General features: G+C 41.1%; 2 protein-coding genes and 1 long non-coding RNA gene across 5 annotated transcripts in view; 2 read left to right on the forward strand and 1 right to left on the reverse strand.

Annotated features, from left to right (window-relative positions):
- Positions 1 to 7,500, forward strand: part of LOC116444984 (neuroendocrine protein 7B2) — a 45,151-nt gene extending 37,651 nt beyond the window's left edge. For all 3 annotated transcript variants that reach the window (XM_032110884.1, XM_032110886.1, XM_032110885.1), the window contains 2 exons: positions 785 to 838; positions 4,447 to 7,500. In XM_032110884.1, the coding sequence (XP_031966775.1) occupies positions 785 to 838; positions 4,447 to 4,542 (150 nt within the window). In that variant the 3' untranslated portion in view covers positions 4,543 to 7,500. The remainder of the gene's footprint in view (positions 1 to 784; positions 839 to 4,446) is intronic.
- On the reverse strand, positions 1 to 21,893 carry LOC116444987. The gene is made up of 3 exons (XR_004240615.1): positions 21,634 to 21,893; positions 4,082 to 4,154; positions 1 to 3,969 (listed from the first exon to the last, which is right to left on the reverse strand). It is a non-coding gene; the product is annotated as an uncharacterized LOC116444987 (long non-coding RNA).
- Positions 21,126 to 26,340, forward strand: part of GREM1 (gremlin 1, DAN family BMP antagonist) — a 10,687-nt gene continuing 5,472 nt past the window's right edge. Inside the window, 2 exon segments of the mRNA XM_032110887.1 lie at positions 21,126 to 21,348; positions 21,350 to 21,508. Coding sequence (XP_031966778.1) covers positions 21,305 to 21,348; positions 21,350 to 21,508 — 203 coding nt within the window. The 5' untranslated portion in view covers positions 21,126 to 21,304.

Genomic DNA, 26,340 nt, shown 5'->3' on the forward strand with positions numbered 1-26,340 from the left:
TAAACTATGGTCAGAGGGGGTTTTTGGTGTTGGTTTTTTTTTCTTTTTTCTTTTCTCATCATAACTTTCTCTTCTGCCAAGATGTTTCTGGCAGTTTTTAAAAGGTCTGCCATTAAAAATGTTATAGACCAAATGGTTTTTAGAAACTTTATTGAGGGCACTACTTAAACAAAGGAAGAGTTGGCGCTGAACTCCTTTCAGCAGAACTTTGCACTGGGAAGTGTTGATATCTGGAAGGGAATAAGCAAAGACAACAAAACAGTAGGAATGACGCCTATTTCTGTATTTAAAAGAAATTAGAAAATCCCTTGTAAAGCAAATATTTTTTGCTCCTATTCTTGTGTCACCTCAAACATATAGAAAGCTATACCAGAGGCAGGACTCCTGCTACCTATCCCTCACATTCTTGTTTTTCTTTTTCCTTCTGCCTTTTCTTAAAAAAAAATAATAATAAAAAAAAATCCATATATATATATATGTATTTATACCATGTATCACATGACAGGAACATCCAGACTGTATCAGCACATACTTGAAACACTTCCTGCCTAAACACGGGGGTAACCTAGTGGAAAATTACTGGCTTTTAAATTATTGATAAGGCTGTGACTGCTCCTGAAGAACTGCAAATGTTAGCAGGAATATACAAATACCTATTTGTGGTTTATTTCTCCTGTAATACTACACACTCCTCTAGACTTGCTAATATTTAACAGCAAAAGCAGTATTTTAAAAGAAGAGTGTAATGGATTTGATGGCTGTGTTGGTTTTGTTTCCCTTACAGAGCAAGAGTTTACTCTTTGAGAAAATCAATGGTGGTCCAAAAAGAAGAAAGAGGGTAACTATCGGAATATTTTATAGCCCCTATATAATCTAGAGACCTAATAAAAATTAAAATTATATTCCTGAAATGAAGAGTTAGTCTAATGCATTCATATTATACTTTAGATTATGTGTTAAGTCAGGGACTCTCTGTGATAAACTACTATAGCCAGCTTCAGGACTGAACACTGGGTACAAGATTTATTTCTCTAAATAGCTTCTTACTTTCAGAAGATGCCCTTAAGTGTAGAACACTATAAAACTTCATATTATCTGTGTTTTTAAATTGATCCTATTTGCTTAAAACCATTTAAAATTATGTAAGTATCTCTAGAACAGCATTTGAAATTTCCTAATAAAAATATTAGTAAATTTAATTACCACTATTATGCATGTGAATATGGTTTTGGGTGTAAATAACACTAGAGGTGGTTCTTTAGCTGATCTACCTCGGATGAAACTCCAATCTCTGTGCCCCACTTGCTTGGAAGACAAAGATGGATGCATTCTCATTGTTCTGCTCCTGTAACAAGGAAGGCAGTCCATACAGAGAGTTTCTGCACAGTCTGCCTCACTAATCTCTCTTTTTTGGTAGTGTCAGCCTTTCTTGTATGAAAAAAAAAAAAAATCACTTTCACTGTGGCAGGGTCTACATCTTTAATTTTGCTGCTGGTGTATTATTTTTACAAAAAGGAAAAGTCTAGCTCTCTGCCAGAAAGTAGCTTCTCAAAATATGCAGCACCATTTATATTGTATATGAAGTAAGTATAATTTAAAATAACATGTATAAGTGAAGATGATTTATTTATTTAACTCTCAAAATTTAAGTCTTTGCTAGAAAGGGAGAAGATGAGTTGATTTATTCCTGATTCAGACATCATTGGCAGTTGACACTTCGACCATAAGCTAATGATCTGACCTAAGCTTAGCATCTGCCTCGTGCTCACATTTGATTTTTGAGTTTGTTAGTTGAAAAGGAAAAAAGGGTAGGCACCTGACTTTAATTTTTAAGTAAGTAGAATTTACTCTGGAAATAGTTCAGCAGAGTATTTATTAATAGCTAGAACAGCATGTTAAAGTGGAATTCATGCAAAATATACATGAGGAAAAAAAAAATAGAACACTTTCTGTCTGTGAGCTGACAGACATTATTGGATACAAAAGAAGTACTAACTGGAAACACTTGACAGCTACATGGCCAGGGGTAGCCCAGAATTTTGAAGGTGAATTGCCTTACAGCAGATTTATTCTTCTAGCAGCGACATGTTACTTAATGCTAAATTCATTAGAATTTAAATTATTTTAGAGTAATACTGCAATGATTACTAATGCTTTAACGAACAATTCAGAATTTTCACTTTATCAGCAGAAGGTTAACCTAGAGCTGCTGGCAGTGGAGTGTATTTTTCAAGAAAAATTCCCTTCCTGCCTTTTGTGCTCCCTGCCACTCCTCCATGCCTTCCTGCACACACAGAGTTTTGGGATCTGGGAACAGACTGATCTTCTGCATTTGAATGTCCCCATTTGAGGTTACAACAAGTCCTGTGTAACAGTGTACGTAGTAACCCTGTTATATACAGGGCTATAGTGACACAGTCACAGAGGCACTACTGGAGTCCAGAAAACCACATACTCTAAGCATGTGTGTATATTCATATATGTACCTATCTAAGCACATGTGCAAGCATACATACACATAATCAGTGCATATAGCAGAGGCATGTATTCACCATCTGCTGCTGTGCTAGTTTCCTTGCAGCATTTGCAGTGCAAGAAAAGGAGGTTTACAGTGACGTCTAATTTTAATGAACAATTCTCCTATTTTTAAAATTCTACACTTGCAGACAGCCCGTTCCAGAAGTGTCAGGACTACTTCTGTGATCACTGAGTTGCTGTGGGCTCGGAGCTGTGCATGAAGGTGCTCGGGAACTTTCATTACTTCGAATTCTGCACAGCTGCACAGGATTAAACATATTTTAGTCAAATCAGCCAAAGTATTTTACATAATATTTTGTGCTTTCCTTTGGTGGTTAAGAAGGATTAAAAATTTTATGTAGTCTCATTCTCTTCTACTTTATTTAAAAAAGTAGCAAGCAAGTACCATTCCAAAAAAAGGACCAATGAATCTTCCTAGGAATCTTCAAATAATTCCTAGAAGTTTATGCAACAGTTGAATTTGACTAAATTAACATTAAACAGAATTCTTTAAACAAACAAAAGCAAATCATTTACATATGTCTTATTTCTAACAATTTAAAGCATTGCAGTTAGTTTATTTTCAAAGATTTTTCCACATTCATTTCTGGTTCTTAATATTTTTATGTTTTTGCTTGCAGCAGGCAAAACACCCAAAACCCAACAGAAGTAAGCGAAAGGGCTGCTCTGTGCTATGATTAAGTATTAATAATAGCACCCACAAATCTGGAGAAACCCAAGGCCTTAAACTTGAAGACAGATAAACCCCAAATATTTTCCAGGGATTCGACAAATACTTGGGATAGCTGAAAAATAAATATGCCCATTCTGAATGCCTTTTTTTTTTTTTTTTTTTTTTTTATTTCTTAAGTTTTGGTGAAAGAAGCACAAAAATGTCTTAAGGAAAGTAATTTCTGTGATGCAGTCAGCCTGACAAGAATCAGGAGATACTGGAAAATTCGCATTCCTCCAAAGTTTGTCCTTAGGCAAACAATTTTCATTAGCATCTTCACACTAGAATTTTTGTCTGTATCTGTGTGAAGGAGACAATATATACTTGAATTTTGCTTACACTGACACTGTAGCAGACCAGAAAGCAGGTGTAAATGATACTTAATACTGAAGCTCCACTAAACTGCTTGCCACTTCCAAATACAGTAAATACATTTTATTCCATTGGTATAGATAAAATTCAAGCATATGCTCTCTATGGTACTCCATCTACGATCTCCAAGCAGTTTTGAGACAGGATCTGTTCATCTTCAGCCTCACATTGTACTGCCTGCATGGTGCAAAGTGAAGTTAAACCCTCTCCAGGAATCTTCTTTCCAGCATTCCCTTGTTCTGGCAGTGGTACGAGAGCTATTTTCTATGCCAAAACCTTGTTTGGCTCTGCTTCTTTGCCAGCAGTCTTTTATCTCAGCATCAAGAGAGGAAGCAAGGAGGGGTTTCCTGGAGAGGAGACAAGGTGAAGAAGAGGCTTTGGTCAAAATAGTATTGTGGTCTCTAATCTGTATCCCAGCACTATGTCCATCAGGGACTAGTGATTTAAGCTGAAGCTTACCTGTACTTCTCTAGCAAGTTCTGTCCTGCCTCAAGAATTCGGGAGTTAGAACTGCTGCTGCTTCTCTGCTGAACTGAGAAAAGAACGAGTAGAGCAAAAAGGTAGTGTTTAATTCAGATTGTTTTATATTCTTGCTAGTTCACTTGTATTCCTTTCAGTGGGTTGAATAAAATTATTGCTCAAAAAAAAAATATTAGAAACAAAACACTGACTGACTTTTAGATTTAATCCCTGGAAGCAATTTTTTTTCTCAAGTCTGCAAATGTCTGACAGATAAAAAATACATAAATATGTTCACTAATCCTAGTTACCTTTTATCTGTTTCCCTGTTTCTAATAAGTTTAAATAATTTTTAACTTTTGCAGAGTGTGAACCCGTATCTGCAAGGACAGCGACTGGATAATGTTGTAGCAAAGAAGTCTGTTCCACAATTTTCAGATGAAGACAAAGATCCTAAATAAGTACAATAAAAAGGAAAGATAAAAACTCATGCCATCCTCTTCTAGACCATGATATTGCTTATATATAATCATCTATTAAAATCCTTGTGAATGGCAGCATGCTTATTATTTATATAATTGTAGATGAAAAACAGCTGTATTTATAACAGCATGTTCTCCTAGATGATAAAAATACAGTTCTGCTTTTTGTTAAGTTACAGTAAAAGGACATTTCTGTTGTTTTTATTTTAGTCATGGAGCAAACTTTAAAAATGTTAGTCATTTTGATAGCTAATGTGAGGTAAATGGTCTTAATGAGAAGCTTGTAAATAGGAAGATGAAAAAAAATGCCAAGTCTGACTCCCAACATTTCATCTTAAATGTTACTATGTTTGACACATGAAAGTTATAGTTTTATGTTTTGTTCACAAATATTGTTACTTAGCAAAGACAAAGTATTTATTTTACGCAGAGAATTTTGGCTTTTGGTCCATTTTAATAAACACTTAAGCAATCTACAAGGTTTGCAAAGTGACATTTTCCAAAATATTTCAGAGGCTCATTTGTCTCTGTTATTGCGGTGCAAATTTAAAAAGGAAAGAACTGCTTTTTGACCCTATTCATTGGACTATTTTTCTGTTAGTTTTAATCATTCCACACCCACAGCTTTCCTGAACACTTGAACATCTTCCTTATCAATAGAACTGTTATGTGAAAATTAATCTCCCCTGCTGTTCTTTGTCTTAGTAACTGAAGCATTTGTGCATTATAGTGTTGTTAAATTATGCTTCTGGGGCATATTATAAGTGAAGATGGAGACATTTGACTGTGTTAATAAGGTAGTGTCAACAACCTCTGAATCTAAATCCAGGATATGAAGGTCATTACAGTTGATCTTCTGAAAACCTATGCTACTCTAATAACACAGGTAGCTATCATTGCTCTTGAAGTTGTTCTGGGAAGCTTAAATTGCCTTCTTGCCCCTAGGAGACTGAAGAACTTTATATTCCAGGGTTCTCCTTTTCTGAATGATGAGAATATACCTGAATCTTTCAAGCCATGTGAATGGAGCGTTGGAATTATGGAAAACAGCATTAGCTTACAGATAATATTACAAATCAGTAGGAAAAAAAATAGTTTCCTTTCCCATCCTATAGAAAGACACAGTAAAATAATGACGACCTCTTAGAAAAAAGAAAAAAACAGTAAGAAACTAAAGTTTCTAGCTACATAAAATGAAAGTTGACAGGATGGCACATATATGACTGTCAATGGCATTTGCTTTTTTTGTCCCACCACTGAGTAATCTGTAATAAATTATGTATATAGAGAATTGGCCCTCTCATGCCATTTAGGGGTAGATTGAAAAATTCTTAACATTTTGGAATGGACTGTTGTGTCTTTCATCATATTTCCTTTTTTAAACAAATCTTGAAAAGAAAACTGAATAGTATGTCATGAGGTGGGGTTTATACTCACACATGACACAAAAATGAGGAATTTCTATGAATCACAGAGCTCCCTTGGCTTCCAGTGGCTGGAACAAGATGGGAGCAATCTAGCTGTTCATGGGACAGAACTTGTATTCTCTGAGTCTTAAGCTTACTCTTTTTCTCTGCACTGCTGCTTAGTCTTCACACAGGTATTGAAAGCTGCAAAATTACAAAGGTTGCTCCAAAACCAAGAAAGAGTCCATACATCTGTGCATAAATCTGGCGTTAAAACCTACTGATGCCCAGTGGCTCAGAGTGTGTCAAATGGTCGTTCCTTCCATCTACCCCTGCTGCCAGCCACTGGTGTAGCTACAAAGCTTCCAGGTGTTTGGAGGCTAGATTGCCATTCCTAAGAAATTGCGTGTTTCTTCAGATACTTGACTGTTTTATCAATACTTCTAAAGTAATCTGAGCTACATTCTGTCCTTATAGCTCCAGTAAAATCCATTTTATTCACAAAAATGAAACAACCGTGATGGCAACTTACTTAATTTTTTAAGCTCTCATTAAGGACCAGTGCATAATAAAAGGAGGTGTGTACAGTAAATAGGGGGCTTGAAAAGGGAGGGGCAAAGAAGCATTGCTTGTTTAATAGTATCAGTAATCCCATATGTAATTTTGTGAAGCACTTCAGGTCACTACAACCCTGTGTGGGGATGTGAAATCCAGCACTGCAAACAAGCCAGAACAGGGACACCTGGCAGGCTGCCTGTGGACTGCATTGGGCCAGAGAGGCTGCCCTCCTGTGTATGACAGATCTGCACAGTGCAGACAAAGGAAAAATATCACAATTCAGACCTGGTTATGTCCTTAAATGCAGGCAAAGAAAAAAAAAATCTTTAAACTGCACAAAACAATGATGAGTCTTACAGGAACTGTCTGCTGGAACAAGTCAAGCGCGTGGTGGTGAGCAGCTGTCTGCTGAGTTCATCAGGCAGCTTGAGTGTTTCATCAGGAAGACTCAGCAGTACTACTGTGAAATTTTAATAAAATATGGCTATTGCACCATGATAATGATATTCATTATTCTAATTTCAGTTTCATAGTAGAACTGTCTTTCTGTATTGGGACTGGCTAGTCCCATATTGATTAAAAAAAAAAAAAAGAAAAATCAAGCAAAAATCCTTGTCCCTCCTACTGCTCCAACAACAGTCCAAATATGTATATGTAGTTTTTTAAAAAGAATCATCAGAGTGCTGGTCTTTCAGAATCAATGAACAAAGATACCAACTATCCCACTCACTCAGAGTTCACCAAACCAGTATTTACAAGAATGTAAACAGCTGCACAGGTGTAATTGCCCTTTTACCTTTATGATGCATGTGAATTAAGGAGCATGTATATTGATACTGTTGTTTAGGATTTTCATCAAATTAAAATCTTTTAGAGTATTTTAAAATTTGCAAGTGTGTTAATTACCTTTAATGCATTAGAGACACAATGTGCTTAAAGGAAGCTATACAAAATAAAGTGTATTGCCCTGAAACATTGGTTTTGTCTGGTAAAGAAATATTTATGACTCTAGTTTAAAAAAAGCACTGTGTAACTGATTAGAGTATTTGAGTTGTGACACAAAACTTACTCTGAGGGTGCATGTGCATACACACACACGCTAATACACTTTTTAGAAGATAATACAGTCTGATAATAAACTCATTAGTAAAGAATATAAAGATGTTAACCCACAGAAGAAAGTAATATAAAAATGCTTAGCGAACTGCTAAGGAGGGGAAATAGTGATATGCTTCTAATTATGGGCACATTTGCATTCACCAAATGCAATAAAAACACACTGCTATCTATTCAGCAGCTCAGGAGCAATCCAAAGAAACTGGGTACTAGTTCTCTGACGTCAGAGTCCCAAGAGTCACTTACAGGACTGCAAGTAAAGCTGACCTGAAGCTTATCAAAATGTGATGAAGCCTGTCTTCATCTGTTAAACTGAGGAAGGGCACAGGCAGAAAGATGACTACCAAGTCAATTAAATTTTTGGCTTTGTTGTCGACAGAGTAACACTCAAGCCCCTTTGTTTCCAAATGTCAGTAGTTGGGGAAGAAGACAAGTAGCTTTTTGACAATGAAGAGGAGACTTGCCTTCAAATCAGACCTCTAAACAGTAGCTCTAAGGAAGTGTTGAAAAGGCTTTTTTTTCATTTTCATGGTGTACAAAAAACTAATTTTTGAACATTTAAATTTTTTGGAAAAAGCCTGTAACAACATCAACCCAAAACAAACTTGGAATCTTCTGGCCTGTTTGCTGGTAAGCTCACTAAACCAGTTCTCACCTCATCTGTAATGCTCTATTACTTGTAATGTGATATAATTTTTATGCAATTACTTATTTTTTGACACGCAAATAGACAACACCTGGATCTGTAGGACAAAGAGCCTAAAGACAACTTTTCAGATTTCAAAGTCACACACTCAGACTTATGGAGGGAGAAGGGCAAGGTAGGGAGATTCAGAAGATGCTACCACAACCCCACGAAAATTTAAAATGTCCAAGGAAAGTACACTTCCACATGATCCACAAGGGACATGAGTATGTCCACTATTTTATTAGCCAAGTGTCACTATCTGTAGGATTAAAGGCAGCTCGCCATCCAAGCCAGAAGCTATCAAGGCTGTCAGGGAGAGGACATTATCTCCAATTTTGAGACACCTGAATCCAACATTTCAGGCTAATGGACAATTTGATTAAATTATATTTCTGCCATGCTTGACACAAATAGGATAGCAATCCAATATGCCCTAAAGAAAAGACAGCAACAACAAAAACCCAACAGAACACATGGACTCCATTGCCATATGGATACATATGCGTACACTTAAAAATTCAGTTTTGTTTGAAGGCATGCAATTACCTTCAATACTCTTTAAAAAGAATAATATTCAGGAACTATCTCAAATAAGAAGTGTACTTTTAAAATACAGAATTACTGTGTCCCTTAAAAGGTCTGCCAGTTTATCGGGCCTAGGGTCAATGGCAGACTCCAACCATGAAGGCCACTGACAATGACTTGCTTACATGCAAACTAAATAAAAACTAAAAAGAAATGTAAGCAAAGGATGTGGAATTGCCATCATAAAGGTCCCTATCACTCACAAATGTGGCTGACTACCACAGGATTGGGAACTAGGCCAAGATTTTCAAATACAAGACAATGAAAAGGTCAAATGAACCATTTTCCGAGTGCACTCATGGTCCAGGTCTACCATGCTCAAGCCTTTTGCTGTTGAGTGAAGAAAGGCATTGAGCTCCAGTTCATCGTCCTAGTTTACCAGGAGAAGGAAATACGCAGTTTCAGTTGTCATGTTTGCTTTATTTATGATGCTGACTGCTTTGCTGTGATTACATGAATCCTGATGGTTGGGAGAGCTGCTAACCATGTGTACAATACATGAGAGCGTAACAAACATTAAATACAAGTGTCATGAGAGTAGCATTATCAATTGGAACTAAAAGAACTTTAAAAAAAATCCTATTTTATTAATGAGGTCAGTATTTGTATGTGAGGCAGAGGTAGAGATGATAGGAATTGAGAATGGCTTCAGACTTTAAAGATTAGGTAGACCTGAAACACCTCTTTTTAATTTTCTTCTGTAGTTCCTGTTACCAAAACACACGGAATGCAGCTCCTAATGCAATGCATGGTTGTCTTTTACATTTAATCACTTCATTTCTTTATCCTACTCTCTTCTAGAAAAACAGTGGTGGGTGTCAGTGGCTGAATTTCATGGTAAGCTGAGTGAGACAAAGAAGGAAGCACAGAGAAAAATAATGTGCTACTTGTTACTAGTCTCAAACTTTCCCTCATTCCCTAACCTGTGTCATTAAGTTAGAGACCATTAAATGTATAAACAGACTCCTTTTACTCCAGATCTTTGTTCCTAACCTAACCACCATATGACAATGTTACTTTCCTGGGAACCACCAAAGATCTCCATTACCGATGACAGGGATTTTTGGGTCTGGGCATATTTGCTAGATCACAGAAGGTGCATATGGCTTTGACGCTGAATTCAGTCTTGACAGCTTTTAATTCTTTATTCTGAGAAACAAAAAAACCCCCAAACCCTAGCAGTTCTTTCAGTGCAGTATCTATATTCCAATGCCCCAAGTCTTCTAAAAGTGGCTGAAATTCAAGTGGGGTAGCCTGTATGGGGAAATGTGGTTCTGATTCTTCAACTTGATAGAGAACACCTTTCTACACTGGAAATACAAAATACCACACTGTGACATTTTATATTTCTAAATGGACAAAACAGACGTACAAAAGAGCAAGTTAGGCCATCCAGAGAAGCACTCATACTTCACCATTGGTTATTTTTTCCCTTTCTTTAAACAACGCTGCAGTGACTAAGAGAATTGCAAAACTTTGATTCCAATGGATAGTGCAATGGCTGTAAGATTTATGGGCTTGAAAGCTGTGTTACGGCAATTGAAGAAACCTATTTTTAATGCTGCATAAACCATTGATCAAATAAAAAAATAGGATTTAAGTAAATTCTTTCCAAGGCATTGTTATAACAATGACAGCATGGCTGTCATAGTTTATGCATAGACCCTGGCTATTGGTTGAATTCCCAAACCCTATGACTGAGCAGCCACAGGACTCTGTGCATGCGTGGGTAACATATGTGTCCACAGTTAAAAAAGCAGAAAAGTATGTCCTGCTTCTGATTCTTTATAGCTTCATCCTGCTAATCCCACAGTGTCTCCAGCTTTGCTGCAGCCTTTCTGATGGTTACTGCTCTGAAGTTATGGTATCTTGGAAGATACCGTTTTCATGGACTCTCTTGAGTGCGAAGTTATCCAGTAGGCAAGCAATGTGCGCCATAATGATACACATTTCTTTCAGTTAAAAATACATTAATTATTTTCTGCTTTAGTAGTTGAGGCTATTTTCTAACTTCTAGTCATATTGGCTATTTTCTGCTGTGTTCTTACATTCTCAGCAGCAATCTCTAAGCCTTTAAAAGAACAAGAACCATCCACAAACTTGAAGATAAGGCCTTCATAAATCTCTCCTAAAGTATCAGCTGCTTGTTAAAAACACTTCGTGTCTATTTTGTTGTGCATCTGGACGTTCTTGATCTGGAGGTTTACAAAACTGGGAATGATTTCCAATTAAAAGATGGGTCAAAAGTTGCAAAGAAGTTAAGTGCTGGCTCCAGTAAAGGCCTAAGTATCCACAGCTGGATTTGTGTCCAACACAAATACCAAAGCCCAAGAACAGGCTCCTCAAACCTTGCCTCTCTTTCCTGATTCCTTAGGCACCTAAAGGCTATACACAACTATGTTTTCTTGTAATCATGCACCCCAGGTGACTGAGCTCCTACTTCTGTATACACCTAGGACTGTTTGAGACTCGGTGAACCTGCACAGCTCTATATCTATATGCGTCCTAAACCCAGCCTGAATCCACAAACTTGGCAATTCTTCCCCTATATTCCCTGAGGGAGCAAGCCTGGCAATGGCTCATCTCACATATGTCTACAGGACCAGGCATTGCACAAAATACCACAGCAGACATAGACAGTTTAATTAAAAAAAAAAAGGTGTCTGTAAAAGTTACGGCAAAAGAATCAAAGCTCTAATGACACCAGAGAAGGCAATCAAGAAATGAACACAAATTTGTCATCTAGTGGCTCATAGGACAGGCTGAACACGAGGAAGGACAGGGTAGCTGGGCTCTAGCTAGTCCTAAAGGAGTGTTTGGGTAGCTAGGCAGACACCTGATAAAAACACAAGAGTAGTCTGAGAGCATGGCAAAGCCAAGTCAACCACCCACCCCCATCCTCCTGAGCAGACGGCTAATTTTGGCTCCTTGTCTTAATCTAATTGTTTCCTGAATTGTTTCACAGCCTCAGCAGGATAGGTGCAGGTCTCACACAAACAGGCTGCAGCCTCATGGCCAAGAGGCTGCACCTCTGGAGGTGCCGGTTTGAATGCCTCCAGTGAGTAGGTAGACAACACCACCTTTTCTTTTCTGATTCCTGAAACACCACCAGCCTCCTTCCACTCACTTTTTATGGGTTGTTTTTTTTTCTTTTTTTTGGGAAAGTTAGATGTATTTAGCTGCTACCCAGATTCTTGGAAGAATGTTACATTTAGCAAGACTTGGAAACTAGCAAGAGTTCATTTGCTTGACTGTGCATTCTTCTAGCAACTTTCAAAATATCTTTAGATCATTTTGCATCTGTTGAAAAGAAGAATTTATAAACTCCACTTCCTTACTCACTATTAGCATTCCAGTGACAAATTTAATCTTGCAATCATTGTAATGTATGGGATTTGCTGACCAAGAGCTCCAGTGAGCCTACGGGATCCTGTTAGTGTTGCTAACATGACATGTGTTTATACCAAGATGTGTCTTATTATAAGCATTTTCAACACTGAAGTTAAGACAAAATATGTTTATTCACACCAGCATCAATAATTCTCTTCAAGGTGGTTTCAGGTGGAATTTGCCCTATTAAAATATGCAGGTCCAAGTACTGAATGGGTTTTCAAAGCTTTTACATAAGCTGGTGGCAATATACTCAAAGCAAGAGGGATCTGAACTCTAGATCAAACTAACAATTTGATTGGAAAGACTACACTATAAAAGTACTTGGTTTTACAAAGTACTTCTCTAAATTAGAAACAAACAAATCACATTTGGTTATGGTGATTTTTTTCACCTGGGAAGGCGGTTTTGTTACACCTTATTACAGCAGTCACCTCCCCTCCTAATGCACAGAAGGCTTTCTAAACAAGTTGTCCTATCTCCACAGGATATGAAAATGCTTTCTGCCTCCAGACAGCCTGTGCCCTCATCTGGATTTATCTCAATTACTAATTACATCAAGATAAAAACCACTGTACTTTGTTCCTTGTATGTTTTTACATCATAGCTTTCTTAATGTAAAAACTTCAGCCTATAAGAAAGGCATAGCCAAAAGAATCCATAAACTCTGAATCCAAGAATCTAACTATATTAAAAAGGAGGGTTTCTTCTTTGCCTCGCAGCATAGGAGAATATCCTATCCATTTATGTACTCTGTTTTGCCAGATCAGAAGAATATTAAATGGCTAAGATGATTTTTTTAGTGTGTCTGATAACTTTTAGTGACATCAGCTCCCAAGGATTCTTTCCTCCAAGTGTTCTAGTATATTTAAAAAAAAAAAAAAAGTAATTTTTTTACTATGAATTCCTATGTTCCTTTTGAAACTCTGACAAGAAATAATAGCACCTCCTTCACAAGAAGTCTAGTCCCGTCTGGTTGAGAACCAAAAAGCCCTGCCACAGTCTGATCTGAAGTGTAACTGATTTGATCACTTGCAATTTAACTTCTTTGCTTACGTCTTTAGTGCATTAAGACTTCCTGGGGAGGGGAAAGAAAACTGTTTACATTTTTAGACTTTTTACAAGTGCATCCAAAAGCTCCAAGTGTTTGGTGCCTGATTAATTACAAACACCTAGAGGACTGCTCCCAGTCCTATTTACAGAATCTCTCCTAACATCAAGTGACTTAACACTTTTCCAGGCACTTTGAATCACATGGTATTTGTGACAGGGGAAAAAAATCATTCAATCAAACTGCCAATGAAAGCAGCTAGTAGAGAACTGCTGGGCAGTGTGGTTAGTCCCAGAATGTAAGATGACAGCTCTTTCATGGTTCTGAACAGCTCTACACAAATGGAAGATTGATGTCTGTTGTAGGTATGTTTGGAGAGTAAAGTAATAGGACTTGAAAAACTCTAATTAGAATTCAAGATAATGCAAGAAAGGAGAGATCAATGAATAAATATCCAACTGCCCTTAGCCAAACAAGATAAACAGGATAATTCTGACAAGGAAACGGATGAAGCAAAACAGAGCAGTTGTTGGAAATATCAAGAAAAAAGATTTGGCCCTAGGCTTGTGTGTGTAGTTTCCCAGAAGTGATTTTTTTTTGGCAATTTTTGAAAGAGTACATTTTTGGTAACCATACAGATTTGAAAAATAGACTATTTTTGTATTTTATTATTATTGTATTTTTAATTCTCAAGTCCATAAAGTTCAGCATTCTAATATGCTCACTAACTAGAAAGTCCTTTAACAGGGGAAAGAGGTATATATAAATTATTTCTGGGTCTTTTAGCAAGGCTCACCTGGCTCGAGTCTCTTGTTGTTTGTGCTTCACATAATACACCCTGAATAGATCCACTGAAAACAAAGTCAAGCATCTGGCAAGCCCCTGCAGAATTCAGGTCTGAATCTAAATTCAGCAAAAAAGAGAAGTATGTGCACAAATCCACCTTTCTTACCAAAGCACTTAACTATCAGTTTGCATTTATGTATATAGTAAAAATATTATATAGGTCAACCAGCAGTTCTTTTAGGAAACGACAACTGGTTAAATGATTCTTTGTCTGCCTTTAAACATTTTTTTGTCCATGACAGTGAAAACTTGGCTTATTCATTGGAAATATCCTTTTCCTTTTTTTTTTTTTTTTTGGGGGGGGGGGGGGGGGGGAGACTTACAGAAGTTAAAAGGCCTTCCCTATTAAAAGCATTTAGAAATTTCAAAATGGATGTATTCAAGCACACAGACACAAAGTATGTGGAAGCTGAAAAAAGTATGTTTTATCTTTCCAGATTAAGCTGAACTCTCAACTCCTCTTATAAATCACTTTTTTCACAAGAAGTTTGGTACCCTATCAGCCTTAAGGATTTACGCCAAAATTATTCCTTTGAAAACTCTGCTCCTTGCTGCAGTTTTACAGGTGGGGAAATGGAGTCAAGAGGAAATTGGTGTGAGTGAAACAAGGTAAAGGATGAAGGTCGGAGGGGTGGTGGTGGTGAACTTGTGCCTCTTATAGCTCTTCTTCTTGACAGAAAGACCATCTCAATGAAAAATAGCAGTGAGGAAGAGTTTTCTTTCTTCCTACCTGCATTAGTATTCTCTCTGGGAAGTGAAGCAACTGATGCTGCAGCAGTACAACCGTTTAACAGAGTTCTTTCTTTCCTGTAACATAGCAGCCATTTTTTGTAACACTGGATTTCAAGTATAAAATGCAGAAATTCTAAGTTGCTGTCTCAGACCAAAAAAAAAAGCTTCAGCTCTTTCATTCCTGCAAAGCGACATTTTTTTTAATCTGGTATTCTGTTTTTATGTGGTTATTTCCAGAAAAAGCAAAAAGAACAGATAAGATTTCAATTTTGAAAGGAGGGCAATGGGATAGTAAAAAAAAAAAACCAAAACCAAACCAACCGACAACAAAACAAACCAAAATAAAAGCCTTGCAAATCTCCTTACATAATAAAATACCTAAAATAGCTTTCCTGCCTCTCTTACTCTTCTTTTTGTTTCACCACAGACATAAGTGGCAGAGTCAGGAAAATGCCTACATCTCTTGACTTCCCATTACCTACCCTACCTGCCAGACTGACACTGTGTGCTCCACAGGTGTAGCACAGAACCTCCCACAGGTAACACCCTGGAACACAGGTGGTCACACAACAAGCTGCCTTTCATCACAGCAAGAAAAAAGTAAAAGGGACTATTTTGCCAGAACTGAGCATGAGATACCTATTCATGTCTTAAAAGTGTATGCAATCTGTCCAAGATGTTGGGACGCAGTAAGGTTTGGAAAGGGAGTTTTTCCGTTTTGCAGCATAACTGGAAATTATATTTCATAGCTTCATATAGTGAATTATGTATGTAAATAATACACTGAGCTCCTTAGATGGCTCTTTTCGTAATTCCCAGTTACAGCTTCATACTGTAGGGGCTTCTTATGTTCATACAAACCCAGTTTGCTTAGCTGAGTCACTTATATCACATTGCTCCAGAGGTGCCCTGAAAGCAAAGCATGTCAGGAAACACCTCCTACAGCTTCAGGAGACAGAAGAAAAAGAAAAGCAAATCCATGAGAGCAGAGGAATTTTATGCCTTTCATTTTCTTGGCAAATTCTTTTATAGTCAACAAATACATAAGATGCATCAAAAAAATTGTGAAAAGAGTTATAAAAAGTTTAGCTTGACAAATTATATTTCTTCATTTGGCATGAAAGTTTGTATTTGCTTAGCATCAAACTTCATCCTAATAAAATAAGCTTTTCTAAACCACTTTTGAAAAATAGTCACATATGGATTGTATTATGTATGTAGGTGTTTTGAGGCCAGAAAACATATTTTTTGTTCTCTGTCTGCAGCACATAGTGGAGTGGAATGCTGGTGGGTGACCATGGCTCCTAGGTGTGGAGATCATTACAAGCCCACAACCTGACTCTACATGCAGTATATGCTGAACAAGAAAGCTTTTCAAGCATACCAGGATACCATACTTTTCAGAGCAGAACCCAAGACTTTTAAATTATTTAGGTGATTAAAGCTTTTCTCTTGCACTCATTTATTCTTTTGATTTCTAATGTCCTATTTCTGAGGATTTTGAACTTATTCCAAGATCAAGCAATATTTTGAAAGTAAAAAAACCTAAAATACTTCATTTTCAAAAAAAGCCCTGCCCCAACATAAGCACTTTTCCCTAATTAATTTTCTCTCATTCAGCTGATGGGAATCTATGTTAGAAAGTTGATGTTCTGTCAACACAAATCTAAAATACTGCTTTTTCAATAAGTACAGTATTTTCCAACCTCCATCATATAGTCATTAATTCTAAAACTCAGAAAGAGAAAGATTAAAATTCTTTAATTAAACAGAATTTTGCCAAAGTGAAGCACAGTCTTAAACTTGATTTTCTAGTACATTTTATGAGAAATTTAACTCAATTCAGAACAACCTCAGCCTTTTCTGGTACTACTTTATAAGGCTTGATATGAAGCACAATGCTACTTAAATTACAGGGTTTTTCCATAAAGCAGTCTGCGGTAGAAAAAACAGTAGAGTACCTGCAAAAGAATCACAGGCCTGGTGTATTAGTATGCTGTCTTAAAACCAACATGCACATCTCCTTCCCTCACCTAATGCCAGCTATTAACTGTTTGCCTACTTAGGTTTAAAACAACAAGCAAAAACCTGTTTTTAGTCCTTTACTTTTGGATATATCTAAAATGCACAGGAAACTGGATTCCTTGAGTATAAATTCTTTTCTATGACAGAACACAGTGTTCTTCCCATGTACAGCAAAGAAGCTCACACACCTCAGCAGGAATGTAATGATGGACATTTCCATGCATGGCCCACACAACACACACTACATAATATCTTGCTCAAGCCCCAAGTAATGAATCACTTCTGAGACACGGCTGATCTTACCCATCAAGTCAGGAAGAGAGCAGTGTACACCACCAGAAACTCAACAATATCCCACAGTGCAAAGACATCTCATCTGTGGGACTGAGTGTATGTCCCACAAAATTATTTACTAAAACCAGACATCTCTGCAATGCACACATCTTTTGTCTCATCAAACAGCTAACAGATAACAACTGTGCCAAGCTTCATAGCCTCACACCTCCACTGGTCAGCTTCAAATGCCCCCAGGACAGCAGGTGGCGGGCAGCAGACTGCAGTGTAAGTCAGTGCTTCGTTCTAGACTCGTTACAGCCCAGTTAGAAAAGTTACTGCTGTGTTGCTGAGACAAACCAAGCTCCTTTCTCTCCTTAACAGCAGAGTTCAAAATACCAAGCAAAGCAGTTCAGATGTGCCCTGTCTCTGCTGGACAGCTCACCTTACTCTGACCTGGAGGAACATGACTAGGAGTGAGAGATATACTGGCTTTCTAGGTATAGCAGGCCCAGGTTCTCAGCTGTCACAGATCACCTGCATCTGCCTGAGTCATTAAAAACTATTCCAATTTACTCAAGAACAGGCTCTAGCCCCTGTGAGTTTTGGCCTCTCTGCAAAGGCTTTTAATAAGGTGCCAACTGTTCTGGCAGTAAGGATACTTTGAGCAGCGCTCAAAGTTAGCAGTAGCAGACAGGAGCTCAGCCCAATAACATTTTCCTCTGCAAGAATTAAGTACAGCACTTATTTTAAGCTTACACAATTCTTACTGTTCCACTAAAACAAAGAACAACTCATGCAGTGAATACCAGCAAGAAAAGGGAGAGGAAATTTAAAAAAAAAAAAAAAAGAAGCAAAAGAAACTCCAACCCAAACAATAGCAAGCAGGTAGTTGTAATCAGTCAGGTTCACAGTACACACCACTACCATCCTATGACATTAAAGCTCTTTATCGTTATACCTACAGCACAAAAACATGCAGATTTCCATAGGCCTCTGTAATACTAAATAATTAAACAACATTTCCCCATCAGTATTCCAGCTCCAATTAGCAGCCGTGATGAGATACAACAGAATTTCAAGTGTGGGTATGGTAGGAGGAAGAAGTACTTCCCTTTCAGCACTGGGTGCCTTTTAACCAGTCTTTGGTTGGGATCTGACCAGCACAGCTGAAGCTTTGGAGCAAACCCAGGGAATGTTTTGTTAAAGATTCCAGCAGAAATAAAGAAATCTTCCAAGCTGGAAATTATTCCAAACACCTGAAAGAATGATGAGGGGAAAAGACATCTTTTCCCCACCTCCCTCAATCTCAAAGAAATAAAAAGAGACATAATTTTTATGTTCCTTTTAAATTTTTTTTTAAATTTCTACCTTCATTCAGTCCAGATGCAGCTGCAATTATTTATTTTGTTGGTACCCAAATTTATTTTTGCATTTCTGTGAATGAGTAAGCAAATACTTGCAGGAATAATTCTACTTTCCAACTGTCAAAGAAATCTGGATGCTAGTGCATACTTGGAACACTGCGGATTAAGCTAAGAGAAAGAAACCAGATGAGAAGATATGGTATAGAATACTCAACTGCAAGAAAGGAAGATGGATCTTGAGGAGGGAACACAACTTCTCCACCAGGAGCTGCTCCCTAAAGTGTTTCTTAGTGTGCTCTAGGTCAGAGTGAGATCTACCCCAGATCACCAACTCCGGCTAGATGCCTGAATGCAGTAAGGCATTAAGTGGACATACCTGCTCTGCAATTGTTGCCCAGAAGTATCATCTAGGAAAGGCAATGCCAGAGTGGCATGTAAATGACTTGCCAGAAAAATACAGCAGAGAGGCAGCTTGCCTGCAGCAGTGCCTGGGAGCGTACGCAGTGGCAGTCCCATCATCAGCATCAACAGGAGCTCAGAGCAACTGCAGAAAGCACCTTCTCCAGCAACACTCAAAGGGTTGGACTGGCCCCAGAGCAGCTCCCCAGCCTGTCTCTGGGGCTGGTAATCACACTGAGAGAGACAGAGCAGAAGAGGCGTGAACAGACCCTTCCATATCAATACAACTGCTTAAGAGAAGAAAATGGAAAGGAGCATAAAGTCTGTCAACATACTGAGAGGTGGGACTTGTGACCTCTTCTTTGGATTCACGAAGGAAGGACCCCAATTAGTTAAAAACTCATAAAATAAAATAAAAATAATAGCACTTTTATGAGTAAAAAACCAGAAAATCCTAAAAATTCTCTAGGCCTCTCCTTCTACCCATCTAGATGTCATATTCTGTAATTCTTTGCCAGTAATCCTTCCCCAATAATTGTTTCAGAATTTCAGTGGCTCCCGCAGACCAATTCATTTTCTCTCCCATGCTGCCACCTACCACTGCACTACGGCCACTTGCCCTGTGACTGAAGTGATTCTTTTTTTAACAAGCTGTCGCTAAACGTGTGTGAATTATTGTAATGGGCCTAATTCACTACCTTGCTAAGCACTCAGGCAATAAGTGAAGCCATGCTTTGGTCGTAGCAAAGAGCAGGCCACTGCTAAGTACTGTGAAAGGTCAGAAACTTGGCATCTTGCCTAGCTCTGGCATCCCTAATGTAGCAAATACTTCCATTTTAATTTGTCTTCCCCATCTGCAAAACCAGGGACAACAAAACTACCTCTTTGTCAGGTGAGATCCGGGCCTGTCTGAGGTCCAAGGTGGGCGCTGACTGCCGGTGACCGAGGAGCAGGGCTGGTTTGATTCACGGGCAGTAACTTGTGCCCAGCATCAAGGAGAGCACAGACCCATCGGTACCACCTACAGCGCTCGTGTCCCTGGCAGAGCTTTCCTCAGCTTTACTTTCTGCTGGGTGACGCTCGCAGCAGGAAGTGGCAACTGACAAACGCCTCCGTTTAATTAGCAAGCCCAAAGGTCAGCCCGTGGTTCAGAGGCTGCTCCTGCCCGTAATGACTCCGGGTAGCACTTCGTGCCTCCCTGGTATGAAGTCCGCAAGGGACGAGCGGCGGCACTGGCGCGCTTGGAGGACGGGGCGGCCGGTAGCACTGGAAGAAGTGCAGGTTTCTTTGCGGAGCTGTGGGGTCCTTCTACCCACCCAGGACTCTCCCCCTCGATGCCCCCAGCCCGACGCTGTCTGCAGATTCAGGGTACGCTTCGGGCAGCTGCAGCGCAGGGAGATGTTCCTGGCCACTGCTGGGAAGGGCTCGGTCCGCAAAACGCTCAGCCCCCGCCGCTTTCTGCCTATTTGCGAGCGACCCCTGGGTCTCCGCGGGGGCTGGCTCGGCCCGCTCCTGCTCGGCGTTGCGCTGCCCTGCGGCAGCCCCGACGGTCGGGCGGCTCCGGCCCGCTCTGCGCTCAGCCTCGGCGGGACGCGCCGCTCCTTCGCCGTCCCTGCCCCTCGCGGGAGGCTGGAGGAGCCCGCCGCCCACCGAGAAACCTAGTGACGGGACACCCGAGATGTCTCGCCTCTTGCGGGACAGACAAAAAAAAAAAAAAAAGCCAACTCCCCAAACAAACCCTCACTGATACAGAGCCGTGAGCCTGTGAGCGCGGGGCTGCGGATCGGGAGCCACGTTTTTAACGCCCTCGGCACACAGATATTACCACAGAGGTTTTTTTCCAAAGCTGCGAAACTCTCAGCATACTGCAGAAAGTCAATTTGTAAGAGGGAGGGCCGCAAAGGTGGCTGCCTTCCTCCCGGCCAAGGCAGGCCGGTCAGGGGCTCCTCGCAGCGGGCCCACTCACCCGGCCGGCTCACGGGCAGGGAAGCGCCCAGCCTGCAAGGAAGGGCGGCGGAGGCGGTGGGAGGGGGTAGGATTTAATTCTTCTTAACTGTCATACTTTAATGGGGATGGAAAATGTGAATTTTCTGTGCATTCCAGGAACAATTCCTTGGGGTGGTGACCTTTAGCACCGATTCTCTGAAGACAGGAAAGTAGTCGAGTGTTTATCTGGATGACTGAAAGCTTTCCCTGGTGGAAGTTTATGGAAGTGTTAAAAGGGGCGGATAACACGCGCTTTGGAGGCGCTTGTCCAATGATCTGGAGGGGCTTGGAGAGCAGATCTCAGCTGGCAGACATTTAAATGGGAGACAGCCCGGCGCTGCTGCAATTTATAGGCAGGATCCGAGACTCTCTCTCTATGGACTCCCGGGCAACTCCGGACTCCTACGCCGCCCTCTGCACCGAGTGACCCGCCGGGCAGAGCCCCGAAGAGCCCCAGGGCCCGCCGAGGAGCCACCGCCACCGCCACCGAGCCGAGCCCCGCCGAGGAGCCGCCGCCGCGCAGGTGAGCCGGGACGCGCCGGGACGCACCGCGCTGCGCGCACTCACAGCGGGGGCACAAACGGGTCCGCCAGCTGCGGAGTTCGGCCAGTCTCTGTGGGAGGCAAAATTTTAAGCTCTCTATCCTACCTTCAGGGAGGGGCAAGGGAGGGAGCCGTTCACCGGTGTCTAGCAAAACTCCGGGGCGTCCCTCCCGTCAGCGGGAGTGAGGCGCGCCGACCTTGCCGCCGCAGTGCTGGGGATTAGGGCGCCGTTACATCTCTTTCCCCTGACAAGCACGGGGACTGCAAAAGCCCCGTTAGCTCTGCCTCTCATCTCCGCCTACAGCATCACTCCCGACAAATTGGATTCGGCGCCCACCCGAGACACGGAAAAATCCCGGCCCGGCCTCTGCACGGAGCGGGGCGGGGGCAGATCCCCAGGTGCCAGCCCCATCCCATCTCATCCCGTCCTGTCTCGTCCCGCCGAGCTGCCCTCTACGAGGCCGCTCAGCCCCCGGCTCTGTCCTGGCCCGCCTCTCGGAGGATCGTGCTCCTGGTACCCAGGAGCTCCCGGGGCGGGGTGCATGCCGCCCAGGAGACTCGGTGTGTGCCAGCGGGGCAGGGTCCCTTGGGCAGCGCCGCGCGTCCCTCACCGCGCCGCCTCGGGCGGGACCGGACCGGACGGAAAGCGGCTCCACCGCTGCGCTCGGCGACTTCCACCGCCTCTCCGCCCGGCCCGCCCACCTGACTCGGAGCCGCGGTAGTTCTGTCGAGCCGACGGCTCCGTGCTTCCATCGGCCACCGCTCCCTTACCCGCGCTGACAGGCCCCTCGGCCCGGCCGCGGTGACCTCCCTGCAGCGCGCCGGCCCGTGCGGCTCCGCGGGCGGGCCGCGCTCCTCTCGGCCCGGGGCCAGCGGCGCGACTTGGCGTAGGGCTTTTCCCTCCTGGAGGCGCCTGCTTGCTTGCCCCGTCCGTTTCAATACGATCCCCCGGGGGCTTGGCAGTCACTTCAGAGAGTTCGTGGGGTTAACCTGGACGGCGGCCGTGCCCCGTGGGAAGAGCCGGTCGGTGCCGCCAGCCGCTGCGAGGAGCGTCCGCGCCCCCGGGAAGCCGGGCCCAGTCGCTCCCGGCCCATGCCAAGCCGGACCAAGCCTGCGGCCTCTCCGCCCCCACGGCCGCCGGCGATCCCCGCGGCACAGCCAGGCTGCGCTCAGCCACAGCCCCGTTTTACCTCGTCGGCTTGGGCGGCGCGGCGGGGCCCTCCTGCCCGGCGGCCGTGCGGGGCTGGGAAGGTGTACAGTCTCCGACCCGCTGTGCTGACCCATAACGTCCCTCCCCGGCCAGCAGCTGCAGCCTCGCTCCTGGTGACTCGTGGCTCCTCTCGCTGAAAGAATGGCAAGCGAAGCCCGTTTCGGTCATCACGGCTGAGATGCAGCGCTGGGGAAGCCTCCTTTTGCATAGATGGGGGCTCTGAGGCACCAGCGTGCCTTTGGCTCTCCCTGCTGCTGACAGGACGCGGGGTTTAGTCACGCGTTTTGTGAGCGGCGACTTCTGGGTGCAGTGCCAGTGGCCCCCCAACCTCGGCTATCTCTAAGCCCATCCCGGTGGCCCGTGAGCTGTAGAAGCGCTTTGCTCCTGCCCCGCTCCTCTCTGCGCCCCGCAAGCCCGGGAATAACCAACGAGCGTGCGCTGGGTCTGTGTGTAAGTGACAAAAGGCACCAATGCCCGTAGGTCTCTGCTCTTCTTTAGCATTCAGGGCCAAGCTATGCTAAAACATTTATGTTGTTCTCTCGGCAATGCTACCCAGAAGTGCGTAGCTTCTGCTGAGGACTCTCTCCTTTTCAGCACGCACGACAGTGCAGAGAGAGGAGCAAAGCTGTTCCGGTTGTTTTAGGGCTCCGTGAACAAATGTGTCTGACGGGAGTTTCGCGCTGGGAAGCTGGGAGCTGTCAGGCTGCGTGGGTGTCTTCAAGCAAGGCAAACTCGGGTTTGGTACCAGCCATGCCCACCATGATGTTCAGCTTCCTTGGAATCCCATAGGATGTCCTGCAGAAAAATACTTTCTTAAACGGGAAATTATCAAGGTTTCAAGGGTTTGTTTGTTTTAAAATTGCTGCGTACACTCATTGTATGTCTCAAAACCCCCATCCCTATGACTCTCAAGAAGAAATTTTCTGAAATGTAAATGTATCCAAATTCCATGAAACACAGATGTTAGTTTTGCTGTCTTGATTTCAGAAAAAAAAATACAGTTCTCTGGGAACTGTCATTACCATGCTTTTCTTTAATATTTAAAAATACAGATCTATGAACTATGAAAACATTATATAAGAGTGTTTTTGTAATTCAGATGTAATATGTGAGGCATAAAATTATTCTGATCTTTGGGGACATAAACCACTTCTATTCTCGCAGCAGTCAAAGGGATTGTGTTTTGTGTCTTTTTTTGGCTTGTATTTGAAGTCCACCAGATAATAGTTGGGGTTTTTTTTTTAGTTCTAGTTTAGATTATTTTTCTTGTTTTCTGTGAAGGACAGGAGTCCATGGCTCATCATAATATTTTCCTAGTAAAAGTGGTTTACAGATGAAGTTACAGGCCTGTGACAATTTTGCTGTATATTTCAACCAGGTTTCCATCCAGATCTTTTAAACAAGTGGTTGCTTGTGCTAAAAATGTCAGTAGTAACATTCTGACTCTGCCTGTGAACTCACAGGGAAATTCTGTCTATGAACTGACATGTGGAGATCCTTAATTCATAGCAGAAAATGTATAAACGAAAAAAATACAGCTTAATTGTATGAAATAGTAAACCTGAAAGCATTTATATTTCTCTCTCAATAGTTGCTAGTACTAATCCACAAATTTCTTAATGTCCTTAATTTCTTAGATGATGAGATCTCAGGGTCTAGATAAACCACATGTAAAGTGATATGAATGTTAGGGCCCAATTCTGCTCCTGTTTGAAGTCAGCAATAAAACTTCTTTTGGCTTTAGGACTAAGAGCTTACAGATGATGAAAAGTGGAACTCAGCAGTGAAATATGGAAAGAATAGCATTTTGGAATATCGTGTTATTTTAAAAAGTAAATATTAATTCTATTGTATCTCTCTGGATCTGAATGAAATAAGAGGGAATTGATCATTTTGGTTATGGTAATCTGTTTGTTCAAAGGATTCTCAAATGAATTTTCAAAGGGATTTCTGGTTACACCAATGTAAGAGCCAGTTAATCAAAAAATGAAAATTTTTCAGAAATGTGGAATACAAGTTTGTAGAGCCTGATCCTCACAGCTCCAGAGCTATTACTTCTGCAGAATTATGACTGTAATGAGGAGAAAAAGCATTTATTTCAGGAGAGATTTCTCTTCAGTAAAACTTTGGATGTGGTAACACTGATTTTAGTTAATTCTACTGTTCTCTTCTGTGTTCTACTTCTTTCAGTAATAAAAAACCCTGTTAAGGAAACATTGACAACTGCTAACTCATAGATAGATGAACCAATTCACCTCCTAATGTAAGGAAAGGTGTCATCTTCTTTTGTAAGCAGATGCATTGCCCTGGCACCAGAGGTGGTACGAGGTGCGCACAGTGCATTTCATTGCTTTCCTTCCTGAGGCATACCACCTCATTTTCCTTTGTATTTTGCATGTAAAAAATTAAAATCTTAATTTTTAAATAAATGTTTAAACAGTTATTATTAAAAAAGGATCCTGCTTAGCTGCTCTGTGGGGATCTTGAAGTCCACACAGCCCCTTCTGTATTTAACCTGTATTTATCCCTAAATGATTGGATTACTTTTACTTTTAGATGTGTGTTTTGGAAGTGACCATAACAAATGTTTCTGCTGAGTGGCTAATTTTCATTTGAGTTACAATTTCTTTTATGAGCATGTAATGCAGCTTCCACCTTTAAGGCTGGAAACCGACCCAGTGAAAAATTGCCTTTCTCCCAGTTTAGGATTACATTGAAGCACATGCTTGCATTTCGTTACGGATAAGCATGTGCTTAATAAAGTTGCATGAGTCTGGGACACAGACCTTACAATAGTAAGTATTACCATGAAATTTCCCCCAAATTCCCATGCCAAAGTACACCTCATTTTCATAGGACTAGACATTGTTGTGTCATCAATTGCACATCTGTGGGGGGAAAAAAAAAGAAAACAATGTGGATGTAATCAGTTTTAAAAATAAAAGTAGTCTAGGAATATTCATGTTGGTGGAACCTCATCCAAGTTGTGGGACACTAAATAAAATAAACACCTGAAGTTTTCTGGCACTGCTTACCACCTAGCAATTTATTTTCAACTTCATGCAATTACTTTTTTTTTTCTTTTAAGACTCTGGCACCATGTTGAGTAAATAAAGTGCATATTAAAATACTGGTGACTAGACAGTCGCCAGAGAAATAGGAATAGTTTTGAAAGAAATCATTCTGATCTCTTGAGGAAATAAGCAATAGTTTATAATTCTTTTAAAACTTACTTTTAAGACAAAATTTAAATTAAAATGAAACATGTTTAGATAACATTCAGGTTGTAATAGAGATGAGGAAAAACCAGCAAATGTGAAGACCAGGCTGACACTTGAAATTATGCTGCATTATTCTTTAATTGGAATTCCCAACTCATTTTTTTCTATGTCAAAGCCTTATGGTTATTAAAATTGTGTGTTCCATACCATATTTCATTTAGATACTATCAGCAGCCCTTCCAAATTTTCTGTTGGAGTCAGCAATAGTGTCATTCTTACACCCCTTCCTTGAAGCATGAAGCTTCTGCCAAACATAGGACATGCTGGTACACAAGCATAAATTACTGAAATGAATGCTGAATGATATATCAGGAATTCTAGG

The sequence above is a fragment of the Corvus moneduloides genome, chromosome 6 (assembly GCF_009650955.1).
Source record: "Corvus moneduloides isolate bCorMon1 chromosome 6, bCorMon1.pri, whole genome shotgun sequence".
Classification (NCBI taxonomy): Eukaryota; Metazoa; Chordata; class Aves; order Passeriformes; family Corvidae; genus Corvus; species Corvus moneduloides.